Raw genomic sequence first — 24,604 nt, forward strand, 5'->3', positions numbered from 1 at the left:
TGTTCCACTTGATGACAAAGCTCTGCATAAATCTTTTTAATTCAATGATACAAATAAGCAAAACATTCAAACATCTCTTAATTACATATCCAGAAGACAAAGGTTATCAGTCATGTCCAAATGCAAATGATAATGGTCACCCCAATGTATTGTGAACATTATGAGGTTCTGACATCAATATCCAAACTGTTGTACAATCAATGGAAAATCTGTTTTGTCAAAATTTTGTCAACTTGAATATTCTTATTCAATGATGTGTAAAAATGACACTAAAATAATTTTGAAAGCTGACAACTGATTCACTCAAGCAACCTTAAATAGATTTGTGAGGGAGAGATAAAAGTTTGTTCATTAATATGAATCTGATATAAAGAAGACAGATGTCTGGGACATACATATTTTACCAATTCTTCTTTACATGTGCAACAGCTACTCTATCATGGTAGAAACTGACATGATTTACCAATGAAGTATTACACTCATGTGATGATCAAATCATTCATGACAAGGAAAACGAACAGTTAAGCATTCATACCATAATAATTTAGCTTAATTTTTACACATTCTCATAGCAAAATAAATGAGAATTCTTGCTTGCCTCAAAATAACATTTGGAACAAAGTACTAATGGACACTGATCACAGGCATTGTATCTCCTGACTTTGTCCTGCACACACTCACACTGGCGCCATCTGCCCACAGATCATACGTCTAGGGTGAGGAACTGCACCTCATGCTCATATGGTGGCTTCCGCAGATGGAAATATTCCATGAAATTATGCTGTGGTCCCTTGTTGAATGGGTTGTAAAACTGGCCTCGTCCATCCTTCAAATACTCGTATCGCTTTCTGTTTATTCTCTCATTAGTTGTTAAGTTCATGCCTGCATGTAAGATCTGAAATGACAGAATATAACAATGAGCAGGACTGAAACGATACAAGGGTGAAATAAAAATTAAATCAAGCTGGTTGGTTTTTATGTTAATTTATGCCAGACTTGACAATATTCCCGCTATATGATGGCAGTCTGTAAACATGGTAAAGAATCAAGTCAGGACTAGAAAATCATCTATTTGCTTAAACCCATGATTATGTATGATGACCTCTGGCTTAAATTTGTGAAAGTGAGTCTGGTTTATGTAGTGTCAAAAGTATGCATTCTCCGGAAACTGACAGTATGATTCACTTGACTATCTGTTTTGTTTGATAGTTTGTTGTTCAACACTGCACTCATGGAAGTTCAGCTATACGATGGTGGTCTGTTAATGATCAATCTGGACCAAGAATCCATTGATTAACGTCATGAACATCAAAGATGTGATTGGTGCATTATGACATGCATTAACCAAGTTAATGAACTTGTCCAACACCTTCTTATCACAAGCACAGGTTGCTGAACACAACCCATATCTTGACAGGTGAATGTCAGGTGAGTGAATGACTGAATTCAAATTTATGCTGCACTCAGCAATATTAAAGCTATGTGGTGGCAGTCTCTAAAGTATCAGCTCTGGACCAGATAATCCTGTGATGATCAACATCATGAGCATCAAATCTACACAACTGGGAAACAGTGACGTGTGTCTAATTCTGTGACCACCTGACCACCTGACCCTATTCCTGATCCCAATCGTCTTACGACAAAGTGTTGTGTTCTGATATATTATGTTTTACATCAAGAAAACAAAGGTGGCAACACATGGTATAGGCTATGCTAACATTATTTGTGTCACTTGATGACAATTACATCATATTTTACAAAACACAAGCTTATTTACTGCCAATTATTTCAAATGAAATTTAAACAATATTATTTTGAGGAAATGTAATTAACAAAATCCAGATTTTCCCATCTGTAGACAAAAGACTTTTTATATCTTTGTTCAGTCACACGGATGACACAGTTTAGTATTTGAAAATATACTGAACAGCAAAAGAAACACAACTCTGACTTTTTGCCACGTTTTTAAATAGAAGACATACACATGAACCCTAACTTATATGAGATTTTCATTTGAAGTTCAGTAAATAATAAAATGAAGACAACACATATTTACATGAACATATACATATGACTAGGATCAGCACTAACAATACCTACCATTGACCGTCCCCAAGGATGATCACTCACATGGATGCATTGAAACACCTGCTACTGTGACTGACCTGTTGCAGGTCACAAGGTGCACAACTCACCGTAAAGCCAGGTGGATATATCCTCATCCCTCAGTACACCCCTAACTCTATGGTGCCTCTCCCACTGAAGGTCCCAAGAAACACAACTCACCGTAAAGGCAGACACATTGATGGCAATAACCTCAAACACCACCATAAGGAAAATGCCCAAGATGTAATCCTTCCTCATCACCCAGTTCTCCAACACCAGAATCTCATATGCCAAGTACATGGACAATACGCCGCATATGGCAACCAGTGTCACAAATATTAGGAAAGATCCTCTGCAAAAGACAGATATTTAGGGTAATGATCATATGGACATCTGGGATGATCCTTGTGTTTCTGCTTGTACTAAGAGGTTCTGGCTGTGGACTTAGTGTTAAGCATCATGCTCAAAGTCTGTGACTTTCAAGACTCCAGTTATTAACTTATTTTGCTGAATGGTGGCACCAATCAAGGAGTATTTCCCTTAAAGCTCTAATGTAAAATGACCATGGTGCTTAGTGCCAAGGTAATCATAATGCCCATACCATAACATAGACTTACAACTGGCATAGCACTAAGTTTGCTTGTACAGTGGCACCCAGATCCATAACGGTATCTTAGTGATGAAAACATTTCAGCTCCTATACTCTGACAAACACTTAGAACAGTCCTAATACTAAGATAGGTTTGTGGATCCAACTCCAACAATTTTCTCCTAATATATCTTCCAACAGCCAAATCCCTGAGTTCCAAGACAAGAAAGACCTGGATGATCCCATTCAAAACGCAGGTAATTCTTACCGTCATTCCCAAGACGACAAAAATGGCTACAGTGAAAAATCCTGACTCTGCTCCCCCCAGGAAAACGGCCCAGTCCCAGCTGTGCTCATACAGTATATAGAAGGCAAGGAAGTCGGTGAGGAGGATCAATATGAACAGGCACAGCAAGTAACTAAAGAACCAAACCCTACAAAAAACAAAGAAGACTCTGTTAGTATTGCCTGATCCAGACATATTGGTCAAATATAAGCTAACAAGGTATTAACAGGAAGGGAGTACAGTTCTACAGTGCAGTCATCATACAGCTGTAACAAGGAGTAAGTGAGTTGGGCTTTACACTAATTTTAGCAATATTCCAGCAACATCACAGTGGGGGACATCAGAAATAGGCTTCACAAACTGTCTCCATGAGGGAGACATGGCCCCTGTAACAAGGAAGTGTAGAATAATCTATCAATATAAGCAGCAAGACCCACGTATGCCATGTACTGTAACTGCCCTATTCCCAGTGTACGAGATAGTTTCCAAATGTTGCTAGCCAGTCAGAGATGCAGAAACTAAGCAAAAGATTACAAAAATTGATGAGAAAAAGATATTGTCGACATGACACAGGTTTCATCATCAAGATGCTAATATGATGAACATTTTTTTTTTTTTTTTTTTTTTTTTATTATCCATTCAACTCAGTAGACAGATACACAAATAAATGATGCAACAGCACAAGTACATAATAAGACAAAAGTTCATATGGATAAAAGTTATACATACTGGATATATGGCAGCAGTGGTGACCATTTTCTGTCAAATGGTAACATTTTATTATTCTTAGTAGCAATAAACTTTTCAGTTTTGAAAATATCACCCAGTATTTTTAGAAATGCATCCAGTGATAACTTGGTGTTTTTAATACTTGATACATGAATGTATTTTTTACCAGCAAGAAGTATATGGTTCATTAAGTCAGTATTATTTCCACCAATTAAGACTGTATATTTTGTCAGGGTAAATGTTTCTGTTGTCTTATTGTCAATATATTCTTTCAGTTTCAACCAGAATGTTTTCACACATTCACATTCCCAATAAATATGTATCAAATTTTCAGACACTAAGTTACAAAAAGAGCAAAGTTCATCATCAACTAATTTCATTTTCAGTAATTCTCTTTTTGTGTATATAATATTATGAATAAATTTAAATTGAAAGTCAATCAATTTAGTATCTTTTGTGCATCTTCTATAATCTTTAAAAATATATTCCCATGGGATTACAGTGTCAAAGAGTTGTTGCCATTTTTCACATGTAGAAGGGAAAGTTTCAGTACTTATAAGCTTATCATAGAAATATCTTGACCTCTTTGGTGCTGAAAGTAAACATATCAGTGGTGTGCTGAGATAGTGATTATGAACAATCAATGGATTATTTCTAATAGTATCTTTCCATTTTCTTGGTATATTTGAAAGAACCTGGTAGTAATCAAGAACTGTGCCTTTGATTTTGTAAGTTTTCTTAAGTTCATTAAATGACAAAATACCTTGATCATTACACAAGTCTCTTATAGAGTGAATACCCTTAAAATACCAATGTCTTATAATAAAATTACTATTTTGGAATTGATGGTTGAACCAAAGGGGTTCAGATAAGATTTGATTAATATCTGTAAAATCAGTTTTATGTGTTCTATAAAATATTCCCCATGCTGCCAACACATCTTTCCAATAGGGATTAATTATTTTCACATAATTTTCAATGTTGGCTCCAAGCAGAAATATATCCTTGAATGGAAAGGTACTAGGGCTAGTGTTTTTATTTTGGAGATATTTATTTAATACTGACAGTTTTAATGAGTTAATGAATACCTCTACATTAACCATTCTTAGTCCCCCTTCTTCATATTTTCTAATAAGTGTTGTTCGCTTTATCTTATCGCGCTTATCATTCCAGATGAATTTATAAAATATATTGTTTAATTTATCAATGAATTCCTTTGGAGGATTTGGGAGTGAAGTGAATATATGCACTAATGATGAGAGTGCTAAAGTTTTAATAACCGTTATTTTCCCTATTAATGTCAAATTTCTTTTTCTCCAATTCCCAAGAGTTCTATTAATAATTTCTAGTCTTTTTCTTGTATTAATTACCCAAAGGTTATTCAACTTAGGATTAAGCTTTATTCCTAGTACATCAAAATCCCCACTGTGCCAATCAAGCTTAAGATCCTGACATAACATCATGTTACTACCTGCCATTGAGCCTATCCATATTGCTTTAGTCTTCTCTACATTTATTCTTAAACCAGACATTTTGTAGAAATTATTTAGGGTGTCAATTGCTATGCTTAAGCTTTCTTCACATCCATCAAGAAATAATTCAGTATCATCTGCATATTGTCCAATTTTATGTTCAGTATTATTCAACGTCATTCCTTTTATTGCACTGTTGTTACGGATCATTGTTCCTAAAATTTCTGCCACTAAAAGGAATATGTAGGGAGAGACCGGGTCGCCTTGTCTACAGCCCCTTTCATTGTGAAAAAACTGAGATAGATGACCATTTTGTATAACACAAGATGTAGGATCATTGATTAATATTTTGATCCATTTTTCCATATTAGGTCCAAAGCCAAATTTTCCTATTGTTAGAATTATAAATTCTTTAGAGACAGTGTCGAAAGCTTTTTCAAAGTCAATAAGTAACAACAGTCCCTTTTTACCCTGTAATTTTGCTTCAAACATAATATCATATACCAGTCTAATGTTCTCACTAATACATCTTCCAGGGATAAAACCTGTCTGAGTTTCATGAATTAGTGTATTCAAAGTTTTTTTAATTCTATTGGCTATACATGTACTGAGTATTTTATACACAGAATTTAGAAGGGAAATTGGGCGCCAGTTTTTTAACAACTGTCTATTTTTGTTAGCTTTTGGAATGCATGTGATGACGCCTCTTTTGATTGTTGGACTTAACATATTTTGCCTGAATGTTTCTGATATATATCTACAAACCCAAATATCGAGATCTTTCCAGAAAAATTTAAAGAATTCTATTGGGAAACCATCTATTCCTGGGCTTTTGTTATTTTTCATTGATTTAACAGCTTGTGTTATCTCATCTATTGTAATGTCACCCTCAAGAGTTTCAGCTTCAACAGTTGTTAGTTTTGGTGTAATAATATCATTGAATATCTCAATATATTTACTTGCTATTGTACCACCTGATGCATATAGATTTTCATAAAATTTTCTCTGCTCATATAGAATAGCCTTACCATCTGATATTACTTCTCCTTTATCATTAATGACACTATTCATAAGCTTACTGGCATAATTTCTGTTTTCGAGATGACAGAAATATTTGGTAGTTTTTTCTCCTTCCTCGTACCACTGAATTCTATTTCTTATTTGTATACCTCTTATTTCAGCTTCTTTTAATTTTTCAAATTCTAGTTTACATTTGGATAGTTCAGCAAGTTTAGTTTCACACACTGTTTGGAAGTTTTCTCTGATTTCTTCTTCCATTGCAGAGATTGTTTTTTCTAAATTTTTCATTTTTTCAGTCTTGATTTTTTTTAGGTAGGAAGAGAATATTGTTTTCCCCCTCACTTTCATCAAAAATGTTTCTAAAAACAATGTGTCACTTATTTTAAGTTGTAATTTTGAGTCCTCAGTATGACCTAGTTCATCCTCAGTGCAGTTACAGTATTCTAATTTTGTTTCAAGAAGCATGTCCTTGACCATATTTACATAGTCTTGATTATATAGTAATGATGTATTTAATTTCCAGTATCCACCACCCCGTTCCTTATGAAGTTCACTGGAAAAGGACATAGTAATTGCCGAATGATCAGATTTATATCCTGGAAGTATGGAACAGTCACTTGTCATGTTTGCTAAATCTTGTGAAACTAAAAAGAAATCAAGTCTGGACTGTTGTTTCGGGTTTTTTTTCCACCATGTGTACTTTTTAACATCGTAATTTCTCTCCCTCCAAATGTCTATCAAATCATACTTTTCTATATTATCTAACAATACCTTTCTTGCTTTTGGATTATTAATATGTTTATAATTTTCTAAGTCAATGGAAGGATTAAGAACTAAGTTCCAGTCTCCACATATCACAAGAGATTCATTTTCAAATTCTTCCATATTGTGAAATAAGGCATGATAAAATTCGGGTGCATCTTGATTAGGACCATATATATTAGTCAGTGTGATTCTTATTCCTTCTATAGTTACATCTGCTATTATATAGTTTCCATTGGTGTCAGTCTTGAATTTGTGGATATTTACTTCCAAATTATTGTTAAATAGGATAGCAACCCCTCTTGCATTTGATTTATATGGCGCTATAATGCTTTGAAGACCCCATTCATTTCTCATAGTAATATCATCCTCTTTGGCTATATGAATATCTTGTAGGCATATAACTGAAAACTTTCTTTTACGCCAAAGGTTCATTATTTCTTTTCGTTTTCTCTTTTCTGCCAGGCCTCTACAATTGGCTGAAGCTATTCTAATCTTATCACCCATATTGATTCATAATGCGCACACTGTTACTATATCTCAACTGTCTACTGAAATGGATGTTTTTATATTTTTTAGTGAAAACAAGATTATAAAAGACATTAGAAAACATAAAACACAAAGAAAAAGTGTCACCACAAGTCAAATCCATCCTGTACTATATAATAGACAATAAAAAAAAAGGCCACTGTATCAATGTGTCTAGGTAACACCTACCATGTCTTCTGTTGAGAAACACATAGAGGAGAGAAATACACAAGAGGTGTCCAAAAACTAGGTCAGATAAGGGAGGCTACTACAATTCTGCTCAGTTGAATAACCATATCCGACGAATTTCACGTGAAAATATGTTTCAAAACACAAGAATTACAGCCAACAATAATATTATGTTCTTATGTACATAAAAACAATCATATATAAATATATATCACAAACTCACGTTTTTAGACCCAACTGCTGACGGGCAGTGGGGTGAACAAGTGTCAGTTTGATAGTCTCTCGACACAATCAGTGTAAGTCACGTGATCGGTGACCAAACCACACATCGGTTTATAAATACGGCATATGATTCACATCCTTAAAATGCTAATCCTGCATAAATATAACGTTCAGAAAAAAATTGATATTGATAATATCGATAGAGATATCTATATATAATAAACATCATGTTCCTTAAAACAGCGACGTCAAATGCATTTCACTGTCAGCGAGGTAGCGAATGTCAACAATAGTCACATGATCATGCCCCCACGTGGGTCTAAAAATAGACCTGTAAACAAACTGGTTACGGGAGCTGTAGGAACTCTGTGTGTATTGATTAATATCCATGGCAATATAATTCCGATTGCCAATCTTCAATTAAAAGTATTGTTATATCATCTTTGCATTGTTGTATTAGAGGAAGTTCAGTCTTGTGAGTGTATTAAAACGGTATAAACAGAGGCCAGAGGAGACACCATGCAACGTTTTCGCACACAGTTGACAGTAAGTATCCTACCACCCGACAAGTTCTTACAAAAATGCTTGATCCATGTTATCCTCAAGTTTGACTGTTTTCCATGGTCGATCTGAGTTTTTTCTGCACTGCAAGATAATATCAATTCCTTTTTCCTGAATACGTGTTTGGACCATATATTTCTGCCTCAATTCGTATGCTTTACTGGCCAGTTTTCCTCGGATCTTCTTCAAGGGAACCGGGAGATCGGTGCGGATAGACATGTGTCTCTCTCGCAGTAGGGCACTTTTACGAAAACTAGCTTCAATAATAGCTTGCCTGTCACACATGTTGACAAATTTGGCGACAATAGGCTTTGGTGAAGCAGCTGTACGGGGATTTGTACTCTGGCGGGGCAGCCTGTGAATATTCATAATGTTTATGTCGTGGGCATTCGAAATTCCCAAATCCTTGAAAAGGTCTCTGCAGGCTGACTCTGGATCTCGTTCATCAGGTATGCCATATATCAACAGATTATTCTTACGAAAATAAAGTTCTTGTGTCAATAGTTTTGTTTCCGTGTCTTTACGTAACTGGTCCATTTCGTCCCTGAGCTTTTGAATCTCGGCTTTGTTTACATTTATTTGTTCAGCGTTAAACTCAACTGATCGGAGCATATTGTCCGTTTTTGACTGTAATTTGGCTACTTCGACATTCACTTTATCGATTTTCGAAGTGATTTCATTTGTTTGCGTTTGTAATGAGTCTCTAATGAAAGATTTAATTTCATCGATCATGCTCACCGACATGGCGGTCGATACATTTTCCGGTGTCGAGGTAGCTCCAATACATGTTGAGGTTTTTTGCTTAGCCGACGACTGGGTGTCCAGAATTAATTGCTGATCTTGATTTGGGGTTTCTGCATCTGCTTTTCCTCTCTGACTTTTTCTTGGATTGGCCATGATGTTACAGATATGGATGGATTCGCTCGGGAGATGTTATGTGCGACCTGTTGCCATGAGCGCCACCGGAAACCATGATGAACATTTTTATCAGGACACAATCTTTCATGATTTTAAGTCTATTATACCCCATCAAGTCTAAAGAGTGATATATTTACAAAATAATTTGGGTCAGTGACTGTGGAGATTTATTGGTCTGACTGGACTTTTACTAGCCACAGGCTGGTGGGCTAGTTGTAAGTTCACATACTGCCTATTCCACCTTTAGATGGCCTTAAATATCGCCTGTGCTGGTTTTAGAAAATCAAAAGGCCATGTTTATAGAGAAAAGTGAGATAGTTTAGTTTTATGAAGCTTTTGGCAAGATTCCAGCGATATCAAAAACCAAAAACAGGCTTCACACAATGTACCAATGCGGAGAACCATGATGCATTATGAGCGGCAACTTTTACCAATATGCTACCCAACCATCCCCTGTTAACAACAAATGGGGCAAACTGGTTATTATACCATGTCAGGAACCAGACAATATGAAACAAATGGTGTTTACCATAATTAAGTGAACCTCAACAATTATGCCACCTCACCTAATGCAAAAGGAAGAGTTTCTGAAATTTTTCAGGACTAAGTTCTACCCCAAAATACTAGCAGTTTTCAAAATTAAGCTTGAAAAGCAATTTCTCTTGTTATAATATGAACTTTCATCATGTTAATGAATACACTCCCCTGTTAAATACTAAAAATAGGTCACTTAATTTGTATTGACTAATCATAATTACTACTAATAGAGAGGGACGTTCGGGTAGCCTGGTGGTTCAAGCACACACTTGCCTTGCACATTACTGGGCTACCCCACCTCAACTCCTTGAGAAGATAAGACTGAGAGAACAAGGTCAACCGAATCTATAACATCTATCTGAATTTAGATCTGTTAAGGTGGAAGTTGACATAAGGAATCCTGACAGACAAAAACACATAGGTCAAGGTCATTACTAAATATGCGACCATTGTGTCATATGAGATGGTTAAAGAAAGTCAGTAAATTTATTTTCTTCGGACTGATTCAGGTTATCACAGAGTTCTGAACAAGACTTGTTAACTTTTACTTTAATTAAGCTGATTATCACACATTATCATTACTCTACACATCACAGTACATCTGTAGTAATTTAATAAACTTCAGTGCTCATACAACATTACTCTGGACCCTAGTGGGGAAAAGCAGAAAAAACTAATTCTTCCAAAACAGCATATTGAGACACAGTCTTTGTTAATCCATACTAAAAATGAGTGACTACATGATCTCTTGCCATTACATAGGGCTGAGAATCAGTTTTACACTTAAACAAATTACTTCAACTCCGATCCATTCCTGTGAATTTCTATCATATAGAACCCTTCAGGCTGATATGGTAAACAATCACATGACATGATTTTCAGTGCCTCTCTTATGTGATGCAAACAAATTCAACTTGTCTTAAAGGATGAATGAGTTTAGTTTTAGGCCACCAACATTATGTCAGGTGACACCAGAACTGGGCCTCACACACTGTACCCATGTGGGGGAATCAAACCAAGGCCTTCAGTGTGCCGAGTGAACGCTTTAACCACTAGGCTACCTCGCCTTCCCTTTTCTTAATGAAGTCCAAAATTTCAATGTCAAAAATGCATAATAAACGATCCATCTATCACGTCAGTATTTAGTTTATTTAATAATTTTTGACGATCTTTTCCATAAATAGGTTCTTTCTGGTGCACAAAGTAGTTTTAAGCAGTAACTCCAATTACTAATATCACTTTCATGCTCTCTCATAATGAACTTTCTGATAAAAATCTTCACTATCTCAGAAACTTAGCTAATCAGTGATTGTTTTATTACAAACTCGACATCTGTTTGCCATCAAGAGATAGAGCCAAAAGAACATACATGGGTCATCAAATTATAACTCTTGTTTGATACAGATATCAACACATGATAACTATAAGTATCCATCACTAATTTATCAGAATTAATAAGCAAATAAACAACAGAGAATAGGGTCACATGTTGCAATATTGCCAACAGAGTGAGAAACATGTTTTAGAATCCCTGGTCATCTTCTGGGAGCAAAGGAAAATCAAGTCATACATCCCTTCACATCTGTCCCCATACTTCTATACATGAGTATACATCACCACCATCACCACATTCATGCATGATATAATACAAAGGGGAGTTACTCATTAAAAGGGGAGATAACTGTCTGAACCATCCTGATATATATCTCATGCAGGAAACACAGACATTATGACAGCCTTATAGCCTGTTTTCTCTGGTCAGTTATTCTGTAATAGTGGTAAGACAGCATAAAATGGTAGAGGATTGTTTGTTTCTAAAACTAATTCGAAACTTCTCATGCTACTGTTAGTGGTAATTAATTAAGAAAACTTTTATTGCCCAGTTCACGGGCAACTGTCATTTAGAACACGATTTACATAATTATATGAACTGAAACAAACTATATCAACTCATTATTTATTTCCTTAGAGATCAGCAGATAGAAGGAAGACCTATTTTCTTCAATTTTTCTTCACAAAACGATTCTGCATGCAATATATTGAAATACTTTCCCAAGAACAAAAGAAGTTTCTTGCCACCAAAGATTTACAATTGAAATAAATCTGTGAACCGAGAAACCAAAATGTCCCTTAAGTACAAGTGACAAGGCTTGACAATACTGCTAATGTAATATTCTGTCGCAGATCAAGGCAACAAAAGAAAGCAGGGAAAGAAGTGAGTATGATTTTATGACACTGAAGTCTAGAACTGAGGGCACTTGAACTGGTCTGATGTGTTAAAGCTTCCCCATTACACCAAGCTCGGCAAAATGAGCATGAGAGTTGAGAAATTGAACTGTACAAAAGTTATGTAACAAAGTAAAAAGTTATGTTACATAACATAACATTAAAGTTCCCAAGAAGTAGCCATTTAAGTAGACGTTTCCAACTTAAATCAAACCCATCAGAACTCACATGTTGCTAACTGACCGAGGATCATAATTAGGATGAACCAAGAATCTGAACCCAAGACATGCAGCTAAAGGACACAATGCTGCAGCAGATATATATAGGAAACCACTTTGCAGCATGGGCACCAACTCTTGTACAGATGTTTAACACACTACTCTGCAGAAGATAAGGGATATAACTCTGTAGCAGATACAGGAAACCTTTTTGCATCTGACAAGGGAGATAACTCACACTCCAGTGCAGTGATGACTTGCATAACATCGCTGCTACAGGCTAATTTGCATATCATGTGACCAGACTTTTCTCTTGTTTGTAAACAAATGCTCATACTCATAAATAAGCTGGGACTGGCATAACAAGTTATTCAATGAGCTTTTCACATTGTTTTGCACTGTTATGAAAGTATTCTTCTACAACTGCATCTGTAAGGTTTGTGACAATACATATTTATTTTTCAAACCTGCTGCAACGTTTGCTCCCAAATAGGATTCGATGTCAGCACATGGAGCAATACAACCCATGTAAACAAAGGATCACTGCCCAAATCGAAATGGTGTTACACGTTTTAGGATAATTTCTCAGTGAAACTGAACCATTTTATAAAATTTGTATATTATACTGATTGAACTGTGTAAGATGTGACGAATCGTCACATCTTTCTGGCCTGTGGCAGAGGTACTAAGCTAGTTCACCGCATGGAGAGTGGGCGAGAACTCTGTAGCATTAAAGGGACATAACTTTACACTGTGTGAGTGACAGACCACTAAGAAAACCAGACCTCCAGTGCAAGAAGGAATAGGAGTTGTGAATATAAGGCAGGATATGCTGAGCGAGCAAAGCTGGGACCAGGACTTCAGGATTTCTTGTAGCAGTCATGGAGGGCAGCAGAACAGGGAAAGAATTATCATCATTATCATATACGATGATCTTTTAGAGACTTGTGCAAAAGGCCTGATGCTAGATATATAGTCTGGTTCATAATTATTGAGAATTTTTCTTCTTACTTTGAGCTATCCTAACACCTCAACTGATTCACTGATACTTAAAAGTAAGTAATGGTATAAGGGAGGTACCTCATCTTGGCCTACTGAGTATAGTACAATTAGAGTTACCTCCCCTGAATTTGTAGCAGACGTCATTTTCCTCAGCACTGTCAACAATGTCTGCTGAAGATAAAAGAAGGTTGATTTTTGAGTTTTGTAATCAAGGAATTGATGATGTAAATACATTAGCAGAGAGAACAGGAACTCCTCTTTCTACTGTGTATAGGATTAGGAAGAATTTTAAAGAGGGAAAGGATTTGGGGCACCAGAAAGGAGCAGGGAGACCCAGAAAATTGGACTTCTCAGATCGCATCCGGCTGGGAATTTTAGCGTCTAAAAAGCAAAGGGCAAGCATCTCCAACATCAGGTATGAAATGATAGAAAGGGGATCAACAGTTGTATCAAAATCTACAATTAGAAGAAATTTGATTGATCTTGGATGGGAGAAAAAGACTGGAATTCCTTCTCCTCTCATGAAACAAGAACATAAAGACAGGCGTGTTGAGTGGTGTTTGGCACATGAAAACTTTGACTTGGAAAATGTGATTTTTACTGATGAAAGCTCAATATGGGTATATCCCAATAATGTGAAAATATGGACAAAGTCTGCGTCAGCACCGTTGTATCGACGACCTAAATACAGCCCAAAGTTTCATGTATGGGGAGGGATATCCTTATTAGGAACGACCCCGCTGTGTGTGTTTGAGGGAAATCTGACAAGTCAACGCTACACTAACATATTAGATAATTTTCTCCTTCCAAGTGCATATGTGTTTTATGGAAATGACTGGATTTTGCAGCAAGATAATGATCCTAAACACACCGCAAAACATGCCAAGCAGTGGTTTCAGGAGAAAAATGTGACTGCATTACCATTTCCTGCATATAGTCCTGACTTAAATCCCATTGAGAACATTTGGGGGATGATGAAGGAATGTGTGAATCAAAAGGGGTTGACAAAAATTGAAGACATGAAGAGAGAAGTGGTCCGATACTGGGACAGCATAACTCACGAGACACTAACCTCTCTGATAGGAAGTATGCCTACCCGTCTTAGACTGTGCCGTGAAGCTCAAGGAGACTTGATAAAATATTAAATTGTTACCTACACAACATGAAAAGGTCAGTTCACTTTCACAATACATTCAATTTTATCTGATTTGTTCTCGTTTAATAATATGAAATGCTTTAGCTATTCTCAATAATTTTGAACCATACTGTATATCCCTTCAACATGAAAACATTTCATCTTGCTCGGTGTCATAATGTGTTAAAATGATATGCTATTATTTGCATTATATGCTAATATACATATGATAAAGTCTACAAGTTGTTGGAAAATTGATAGATATAGGATTATTGTCAAACTAGAAAAATACATCATGCAGAACAATGTATACGTAACAACTGAACAAGCTCCACCAAGCAAGATGAAATTACATGCAGATATAACCATTATTTACAATAATTCAGAATCATGCATAGAACTAAACCTCCACAAAGTTAACACTAACATACTCATGCAAGTTTCTTCATAAGTATCATTCCATACTCAACATGCAAACATTTCAAAGTCAATATTCATAGTTGTGTTCCCACACAAATTGTAATCATGTAAATTAAAAGTAAATTCATGAGCTTGGATTATTTAACCCAATTTTAAAACTATTTCCATGCATGGGTTGCTGAAGGCCTATTCTACCCTGGGACCTTGACTGGTCCATACATCAAACTGTAGCAACTTCTGTTCATTATGCCACTGTTTGCTAATTCTCCTCATAAGTTCCAAATACACAATTTCATGTGAAGCAATCCAATATGAATATTGACTATGCCATAAAGTAACAAGACCACACCAATACCACCATGGACAACAACGTCTCAGTTTTCCACGGGTATATTTACACAAATTTTTTTGTCTGGAAAATAGTTTGTTGCTGCACTCAGCAATATTCCGGATATGTGATGGAGACCACTAAATAATTAAGTCTGGAGCAGACAATCCTGTGATTGACATCATGACCATTGATCAACGCTGTTGTGATACAATGACATGTGTCAATGGACTCAGGGAAACTGACCATGTGATCTCATTTAGCACTTCTTACAACAAGCCTGGGTTGCTGAAGATCAATAAAAACCTAGATCTTTCCTAGTCTAAGTATAGGGATGGTCCTTGGACTTTGCTCCCACTGTCAATGTAATGTCCTTTTGTTGGTGGTACTGGTTTTCTACATGTTACTCTGTTATATCTCACCTATTATTGTAGCCCACACAGTTGTAGATGTAAGGACAGTGATGGTCAAACTCCTTTACACATCGGTTACACACGCGGCAATGTTTGGCTCGGACCGGTTTAACGGTTCGACATGTGTGACACAGCCTGCTCAGGGGGTTCTGGCCCTGCTTCCATTCATCAAAATGGGCAACCTGTGAGATGAGGACACAAGAAATAGCTTGGAGAAAATCTTGATGTACGTGTATAAGACCTTGCAATAACAATGCTCCTATATACTTCAAGGAGCTTGTCATTCCCTATGAACAAGCAAGATCTGCAATTCAGATCAATGTGTCCAAAACAAAAACTGTAATGCATGTATCTGCTTTAACAAGATTGCAGCAACACAATCTACCTGAGCAACTGAACATCTTATGACATTTTAAGGAAAGCATGGAACCCACCTCTTTAAGTCAGCCTACATTCAGTCGTACTTTCAGAGTCTTTTTGTAAAGCACCTTTCAGTATCTCAGTTGCTAAGTCATATATGGTGCTATACACATTTTAACTATTATGTTTCACAGATCAAGATAGAAATGCTGCAGAGAGGGTTCAGCTAAGGGCCCTCGCCCCCTCTACATGCAGTCCCGACAGCGAATGGGACTTCTTCCAGGAAACACTGCCTCGTCGAACCAAGATCCTTCAGGAGAATATGAAGACTCCCCAACAGTGCAGCCTTCTAACTACCCACAATGTCAGTAGAGCTGTGGTACCGGTGGAGAAACCTGGCACTCTCCTGATCTGCGTCAAAGGTTCAGGAGGTACCAAACCAAGGGCACCAAGAACAATGGGGAGCCTGACGACAGTGTACTTGGGATGCAAGCAAGACATTTGAAAGGCAAGGTCCACAGATTTATCATTCTTTTCCTGAATCTTGCCAATCACACTGCTGTCAAATGGGACTTATTCTTCTTCTTCTTATTATTCATTTATTGTATTACTCCTTGAAAGCTGAGCCATGTAAGTAAATGTTGTTTATGCAAGAGTCCCACAGGATTACAGCTACTTAAGATAGATTGGTGTTCACAATAAGCCTAGGTTCTACATGTCTATGTCGGCTAGTCCACATCGACTGTCCATGTCAGCTAGTCTGTGTTCTTATTGACAGCTGTAGAAGAGTTGCAGCTCACCTGTTTAATGGCCTGGTCATACTCAGGTATGTTTCTGGGCAAGAATCCTGGGTCTATTGTGTTGCAGTGGTACAGGCAAATCCACATGAAGATGTTGACAGTGATGAACAACAGGTGGAAAGGCTGCAGTTCATAGAATGTCAATGGCAGACACTGGAAGAATAGACAGTGAAATCTGACACAGAGTTAATAAGATAACTTATCATTATCTATAAAGGAAGCTTCGTTCCACCAACACATCAAACATCAACGACCAGGGTCATCAGGGAAACGTATACAGTGTGATACAAGGAATACAGGGGAATATTAATAACTTAATCCAAGGGCAACTGTGCACACTCTTACCTTGATTAAATACATGGGATATCCCCAACACACCACACTGATGAGGAAGAAGAGCAGAGCCCCTTTACTGTTCCCAGGGGGACCAAACATGATAGCCCTGGAACAAGATGCCAGAACACATGGGGCATTATCATTAGTGCTGGTATTAGCATACAACCTGCGATATAATATATCACAATGCCAAAATTTTAGTCATGACGACATATTGCCAAAATATTGTGCAATAAAGCTGCGATATGACATGAATCCTGATATAAGGGTGGTGATAGGATAAGTACCATGATACTAAAACCTTTAATTCTAACACCAACTTAAAAACCCCTTAAGATCAAAACAAAAATGATGCTTAAATAAAACAAACTTCACTTTGACAAAAAGTCACATTGGGTACTTTTTAAAAAACAAATACAAAAAATAAGACACAATGCTGTTTTAAACAGAAAATGTAGGTCATCTTTAATGTCTGCATGTTGCTGGATGCTGTCACTGCAGACACAAATTTGTGATGATTTAAAAATGGTATATCTTGACATACATCGCAAATCTGCATTATTTAAGGGATTCAACAATGTATCATGGCTCATTTGAAGTATGGTATCGGGATAAACTTTGTATTGATTCACTGTATCAGTAGCCCATGGACTGATGCATCGATGCTTATCGATGAATCGTCACACCACTAATCATCAACCATTCAAGTAAGATGCAATACATAAGCTAGAATCATGATCAAGTCACTCTTATAAGCAGTATAGGTTGGGGACGTTGCTATTCTAACTCCAAATCTTGAGAGGTCTTTACGTACATACCAGCAGTCGATGCGAGGGAAGACACTGGCCTTGAACCTGGCCTCTTTCTTCAGGTAACTGATGATGTTTTCATGTTTACGACCAACAGCCAGCATGAGAGGTGTTTTGCCATTCTTGTCTGCCAGATCAATCTCAACACTATCCTGTATGGAAGAAAGGGTCAATGAGTTCATGCATCTGCAATATGATGACATGTCTGACCACCTGATTCCATTAAGCACAATTACAACAAGCATGAAGTGTTGAAGAACAATTCTATCCTGGATCTTCATGTGGCAGCAATGGGGTAGTGAGGAAAAATATGTACAAGTTATATTAATGTTAAAGGTATCCTATCGCCTAGAAAAATTTCAAACATTTTGTGGGATATTGCTATATGTCACTATTTGGGCACACCAGCGTTCTCGGTTAACTTCCATCCCTGATTCACTTGTGACAGCAGAACACAATGTATACATGCTCCTGAAGTACTGAAATTGGTCTTTCACCTGTTCGCAGAGCTCCTTCACAGCGGTAAGATTGCCATTGATACATGCTAGATGGAGGGGAGTCTGGCCATAGTTGTCCCGCTGACGGGGATTGAACCCAGAGTAGATCAACAGTCGCATCAGCTCAGAGTGACCTGTCAACAGAATCAACAAAATCGGTATCACATCAGTCCGTGAGTGAGTGAGTGAGTGAGTGAGTGAGCGAGCGAGCAAGATTTTAAGGCGCTTTTAACAATATTCCAGCAATATCACAAAAGGGAACATCAGAAATAGGCACATATTGTACCCATGTCAAGAATCAAACCCAGGCCTTTGGGATGGCAAGTGTACACCAGAACCACAAGGCTACCCAGACGCTAGACCTTCTACAATTAGTAATTATAGTGATTAGTCAGTGCAAATTAGGCAGGCTATCTGTAATATTTAATATGGGAGTTTATTCAGTGACTTGATGAATGTTCATGTTATGACAGAGAACACTGCTTTTCAATTCAAGCTTAATTTAAAAAAACCTGCTAGTATTCTGGGGTGGGGTAACCTAATGGTCAAAGCATCCGTTCATCATGAAAAAGACCCGGGTTCGATTTCCCCCATGTGGACATTGTGTGAAGCTCATATCTGGCATCCCCTGCAGTGATATTGCTGGAATATTGCTAAACGTGACAAAAATCCATACTTACTCACTGTCATTAACACCATATGAGTTTTATGTTAGCCCTTTAGGCAAGTAAATCTATCATACTCATAGGCATGCCATGATAATAACCATGTCACAAGGAGCAGAATACAAGACATTTTAGATCCTGAACCCATGACTCAACATGACTGTACCTTTAAATGCTGCCCAATGTAGAGCGCTGTCTCCATCTTTATCAACCAACTGCAGACGAGCTCCCTTCCCCATGAGATAGCCGGATAGCATAGTCTGTCCATACTGAGCTGCCACAATGAGAGGTGTGCAGCCCTTGTTGTCCACAATGTCCAGGGGAACCCCAGACTGGACAAGTATGTCCACTACAGCAATGTGTCCATTCACACAGGCCCAGTGGATTGGACGTGCTCCCAAATCATTGTTGCTGGCTTCATTGACAGGTGCCTTGTGTTCCAGCATGAAACGCAAGATGGTTGTGTGACCTCCTAGACAGGCCCAATGGGCTGGTGTGTGGCCTTTATCATCTCTGGATGTGAAAACCTCAGCACCTCCTTGTTCAAACAATGTCTGGATTGGGATAAGCATCCTGAAAACAGAAATTTTTGTTACAATGAAAAGAAATTTACATTATTAATACAAAACCAAATATATTATACGTGATGATTATCAACAAAATATTTGTGAGAGTTTCAAAAGCTGTTTCAGCTTAAAGCAACAACATCAACACAACACCTGTGAGAGTTTCAAAAGCTATTTCAGCTTAAAGCAACATCATCCATCTCTTGGCATGAAATGACAATCCACATAATGTGCTAGTTACAAACTCAAACGATGTATTTTTAAACATGTCTAGCACTGGACATCATGAAAACATGCTACCCCAGTCCACCTATCTGAAATGCCTCAAACAACTTTCACAAGTTGAGAAATTAACATCAGTGTATTGCTTAATACCTATTCAATGTTTATGAAGACGAGGAAGAAGTTTCCTTGTATTGCTGTTAGTATGTGGGATATTAGTCATCGATGTCATGTGCCTCATTCATGTATCATACATACGGGTACAACACTTATTGGATGTCTTTGTGATATATGAACCTGTTATTTTTGTGTCTGCTATAGAATTGTATACTCTTGTCAAATTCTAATTATGAAAACGCACGACAAAAAAATAATGCTCAAACAAAATGATTAATTTGCATTCAGAGTCAAATATTTGAAATGGAAATCGCAAATTATCACACAAGATAAAATTGTGTCCAGGGACACGGATGCCCCTGCTTCTGTAGGAAGCATTCCCTACACTCTGTGTGCTCTGGTGATTAATTTCTGCTAAACAAGTTCAATAAAGGGGCACTGATGCGAAGCAATTTCCGTGGACTGGTTGTTCCTTTTGCTATTGTTTTTCTCCCATGAATACCCGGGTGATATCCCAGAATTTGTGACTGGTTCGTAACCTCTGCTGCGCAGCCTGTATGTGCAATTCAGAGTTTAATTATAGATAGATCAAGTAAGGTGAAGTCATTTTTACTTCATTACAAATATATCATGAAAACAAATGAAACACTTTGAAAGTTAATCATCTGCCTGTGGTAGAAATGGTAAAAAACTATTAGGATGAAAAATAACTAAGCCAATGTACGTCTTTATATTTTGTCTCATACCCCTAACTATATTTGTATGATTTTGAACACACAGTCTGCTTATATGTATAGTAAATTTTTAACATGACTGTAACATTTAAACATTGCATAGACTGCCAATGTGGATCCTATTTCACACACATACGCGATCTAGTGTGTGTTTTCTGTCATATAGATTTTCTGAATGCTACAACAAATAAATTAAAACAAAATGCAAATAATGAATTTAAAAGAGACTAATATCATAGCAAAAATGTCAGGCTACTACCCTGTTCAGGAATGTATCCATCGATATCCACATAAAAGAAAGATAAATAATCCTGCTCTATGTTGTGTATCTTACAACAGTCTAATTTGCGAAAAAGTAACACATCGTTTCATGTCTTTCACATTGGTGAAAACCTGATAAACCTCTCATTGGTCACCCAAGATAGCACACCTGGCAACTACTTGTATGATGTTCACCATTCTAAGTAATTTAGTTGAACAATAATGAGCAGTCAATCAGTCAACACAAGGGTGGTTAATTCTTTGAAGGGAGGATGTTGTTTTTATACTTGCACTTTACAACAGGGTGTAAAATCCACATTCCTTTTGACAAATCCACTGTATTATCGGTTAATCCTTTGATCAATGTTTGTATTTGAAACTCAGCTGATAAACCCTCTTGCATCACTTACATGCAAATATTACATAACATACCATACATTTGCCACTACAGACCTTAATTTATAATTTTGAGTATTTACTCCAGACAGGAGAAATGCCAAATGGGAACCTTTGTTGAGTACCTGAGTGGTGTTACCACTAATTATTTGCTATCACAGCTGTTCCAACACTTAAAACTATCTAAATATAAAGCTTTGCAATCTTTCAGACTGAAACAAATGGCTTGCTACATGCCTGTAGACATCATATTTTCACATAACATGATTAAATATCGAGGTAAAAATCACAGAAAGAGAATCAATTTGAATCAGTCACTATACCATCCAGGCATCAGAAAAAAACGACACTGCTGGGATATTTTGTTACAATCAGACAAGGAATACCATGGATATTTTTAAATAATGGCATATGATGAGCTTTCGGCCTCCTGATTGTTTAGGTGAAGAAATTCTGCTAATGTGGACAGGAGCCCAGTCCCTGTGTCCATCACAGTCGAGGGAGCGTGTGCTGACAAATTTGCAGTTTGGTTTCGTAATTAGACCGTTGGCGAGAAACATTTTTCGCTTCGCATCAGTGCCCCTTTAACAAACATCTATGCAACTATGAGATGCACCCCTTTTGAGTCCCTATGAAACACACCTATAAGCTTAATGAATTCTGTTCAACAGTTTTTGTGGAGAAGTGGATAGATTTAATCCCTTATTTCACTATCATCAGAGACAAATTCCATGAAATTTATCTAACTTAAAGTTCAAATGTCTCTAAACATAAAAAAAAAATACAATACAAAAACAAAATATGAGATGTAGTTTCTATAAAAGACATATGTAAGCTAAATGAGTTTTGTGCAGTGGCTTTTGAGGAGAAATGGATAAAGTACAACCCTGGTTGTATGGGACAAACAGGACGAATAGAACCAAATTCAACTAAGTTCAAACATCTATATAAGTGACAAAATTAAGAAATTGGATGAACGAGGTAAGAGATGCACATCTTCAGAGTCTCAAGAAAGCCCATGCATAAGTTCATTTAAATTCCACAGAGCGTTTTTTTTTTGTAGGGAAGTGAACAGAACTCCCTGTTTTGTACACATGAACACAGAGGGTAACCCTACATCCCCCAGCCATATATGGCACGGGGATATAAAGTATTATGATACTTTGCTAACATGACCAAAGCAGGCCCATTACTACCTATATTTTACTTTATACTTGCTTGCTTCACCATGGAATAAAAATCTACACTGGCAGTGGCAGAGGCAGTGGCCATGATGCATCATGTATAAACACTGGATGAATGCAATGCAGCATGCCAAACCAGTGAAGTCACTTTCTGGCTTGCCTCACCTCCACTCTGGAGGATCCTTTAATAATTTGTTGGATGAGAATTTGGAATCAAACACCTCAATCTCAGGTTTCTGGCATCCCAAAGCTACACAACTCTGCAAAACAACCTGATGCCTTAGACAATGCAGCTAAGTTAATCGATTATGATTTTTAGACTTGGGTACTTAATTTATTTCATTTTATGTTCGATCTGCCTTATAATCATAAACTTTTATGGAAAGAGTTCCTTCCGTTCCCCCAAATTCTTTCTTTCTGAGATTATCAGATGTGATACTGATACTAAGTGGTTCAGCCCTATATATTGTACTTTATTCCTCGCCTGTTGAAGATACTGCAGTGTAATATTTTTACGGCAATATTGCACTAGTGTAATACCGCCTGACGTACGATGTCAAAATGTTTCAAAGCTGTGACATCACAATGCTAATGCCGATGTTGCAATTTTACTAGCCCTTGCTTGACTCGCGGAAACCTGAGAGTGATCACACTGTAGGGAATTTCACGAAAATTCTGTCAATTTATGTTGGCGAGTAATAAACAGAATACTAAACTCACTTCCGTGAAATATCATTTTTATTAAACTCGATAAAGATTTAGTATCAAATGAGCAAAAGCGAGTTTGATACCAAACCAGTAACTCGTTTAATAAAAATGGTATTACACAGGAGATTGTTTAGTATCCTCTATTAATGTGTGGACTTAAAGTTGTTTTTGTGAGTCCACTAGTAATTGTTATGTTAGGTTTTGTTAATTATACTAGTACATATCAATTAATAAGTATTATTTGGGATTGTGGTAACGGGAGGATCTCTTAACCATACTGACCAGGACTAGAAGACATGACTGTTCAAGTCCTTCAAATGCATGACTGGTAACCATGTAAACAAACAATTGTTGCTCCTCGAAAATCGTTTTCAAACATACGATTGACAAAATACCCTAAATCAGAAAAGCCACCCAAAAAAGGGTCTTTCAAACGAGTCTATAGTAACTGAAACAAGAAACAAAAACAGCGTCAGTTATCACCACAAGGCGTGTGTATTGCATGCAATTTTATGGTTATGGTCGAGTGGTCGTCCGCCCGGTACGACAAACAACGGTTTATCAACAGTATATAAACATACCCAGCTTTGATTGCTTCAAATATGGGGGGATTTTTGTGTCCATTGCACTTTTCATCTGCACAAGCACCGTTAGAATGTGAATGCATATCCCCTTGTTCTTTCATCTCGGAATTATTTCCTTGAGGTTGCTTGCCTCCCGACGACGACATTTTGGAAGAGTCCTTCCCTTGGTTGAATACAAAACTAGACGTTGACCGCGAAACGAAATTGTTTAGCTCAACGTAATCGCGTTACCGTGGTGACTTCAGTGAGAATGACTTGTACCTCCACGGTCCGATGCACAGCAACACTTAAGTCGAATGGTGTTGTCCAGCGTAAGATCCCGTATGTAATTAGCCATCTCTGTTCCCACTCAATGTAATTGGCTACGGTTGAAAAGACGTTTTCAGGTTTGGAATGAGTGAGTTAATATTTTAAGTCACATCGGCAAAATTTCAGCCATATCGTCACTAAATGTTTGGGTAAGTGTTTCAAGGAGCTGATTAAACGTTTCACGTCATATATTTCTTTATCCTCTATATAATGGTAAACAACATTTTAGTAATCAAATGTCGGTACAGGTACTACGGGTGTCTAGTAAGTAGGTAAGGGAGTTTAGTTTTATGCTGCACACAGCAATACTCCAGCTATATGGCGGCAGCCTGTAAATAGTCGAGTCTGGACCAGACAACCTACTGATGAACAGCATGAGCATCGATCTGTGTAAT

General features: G+C 37.1%; 1 protein-coding gene across 2 annotated transcripts; it reads right to left on the reverse strand.

The window, feature by feature from the left end:
- Positions 1-607: 607 nt before the first annotated feature.
- LOC137274396 (uncharacterized) lies at positions 608-24,069 on the reverse strand. Of its 2 annotated transcripts, none has more exons than XM_067807567.1 (9): positions 23,898-24,069; positions 19,295-19,701; positions 18,464-18,597; positions 17,976-18,118; positions 17,167-17,263; positions 16,822-16,974; positions 15,671-15,843; positions 2,287-2,458; positions 608-895 (listed from the first exon to the last, which is right to left on the reverse strand). In XM_067807567.1, exons 1-9 carry the CDS (start codon positions 24,044-24,046, stop codon positions 704-706), a joined length of 1,620 nt encoding a protein of 539 aa, XP_067663668.1. In that variant the 5' UTR covers positions 24,047-24,069; the 3' UTR covers positions 608-703. The 2 variants fall into 2 exon arrangements, with proteins under 2 accessions (XP_067663668.1, XP_067663669.1); XM_067807568.1 differs by lacking the exon at positions 2,287-2,458 and adding an exon at positions 2,964-3,129 and having other exon boundaries at positions 610-895.
- Positions 24,070-24,604: the final 535 nt, after the last annotated feature.

The sequence above is a fragment of the Haliotis asinina genome, chromosome 2 (genome assembly GCF_037392515.1).
Source record: "Haliotis asinina isolate JCU_RB_2024 chromosome 2, JCU_Hal_asi_v2, whole genome shotgun sequence".
NCBI classification, from domain to species: Eukaryota; Metazoa; Mollusca; class Gastropoda; order Lepetellida; family Haliotidae; genus Haliotis; species Haliotis asinina.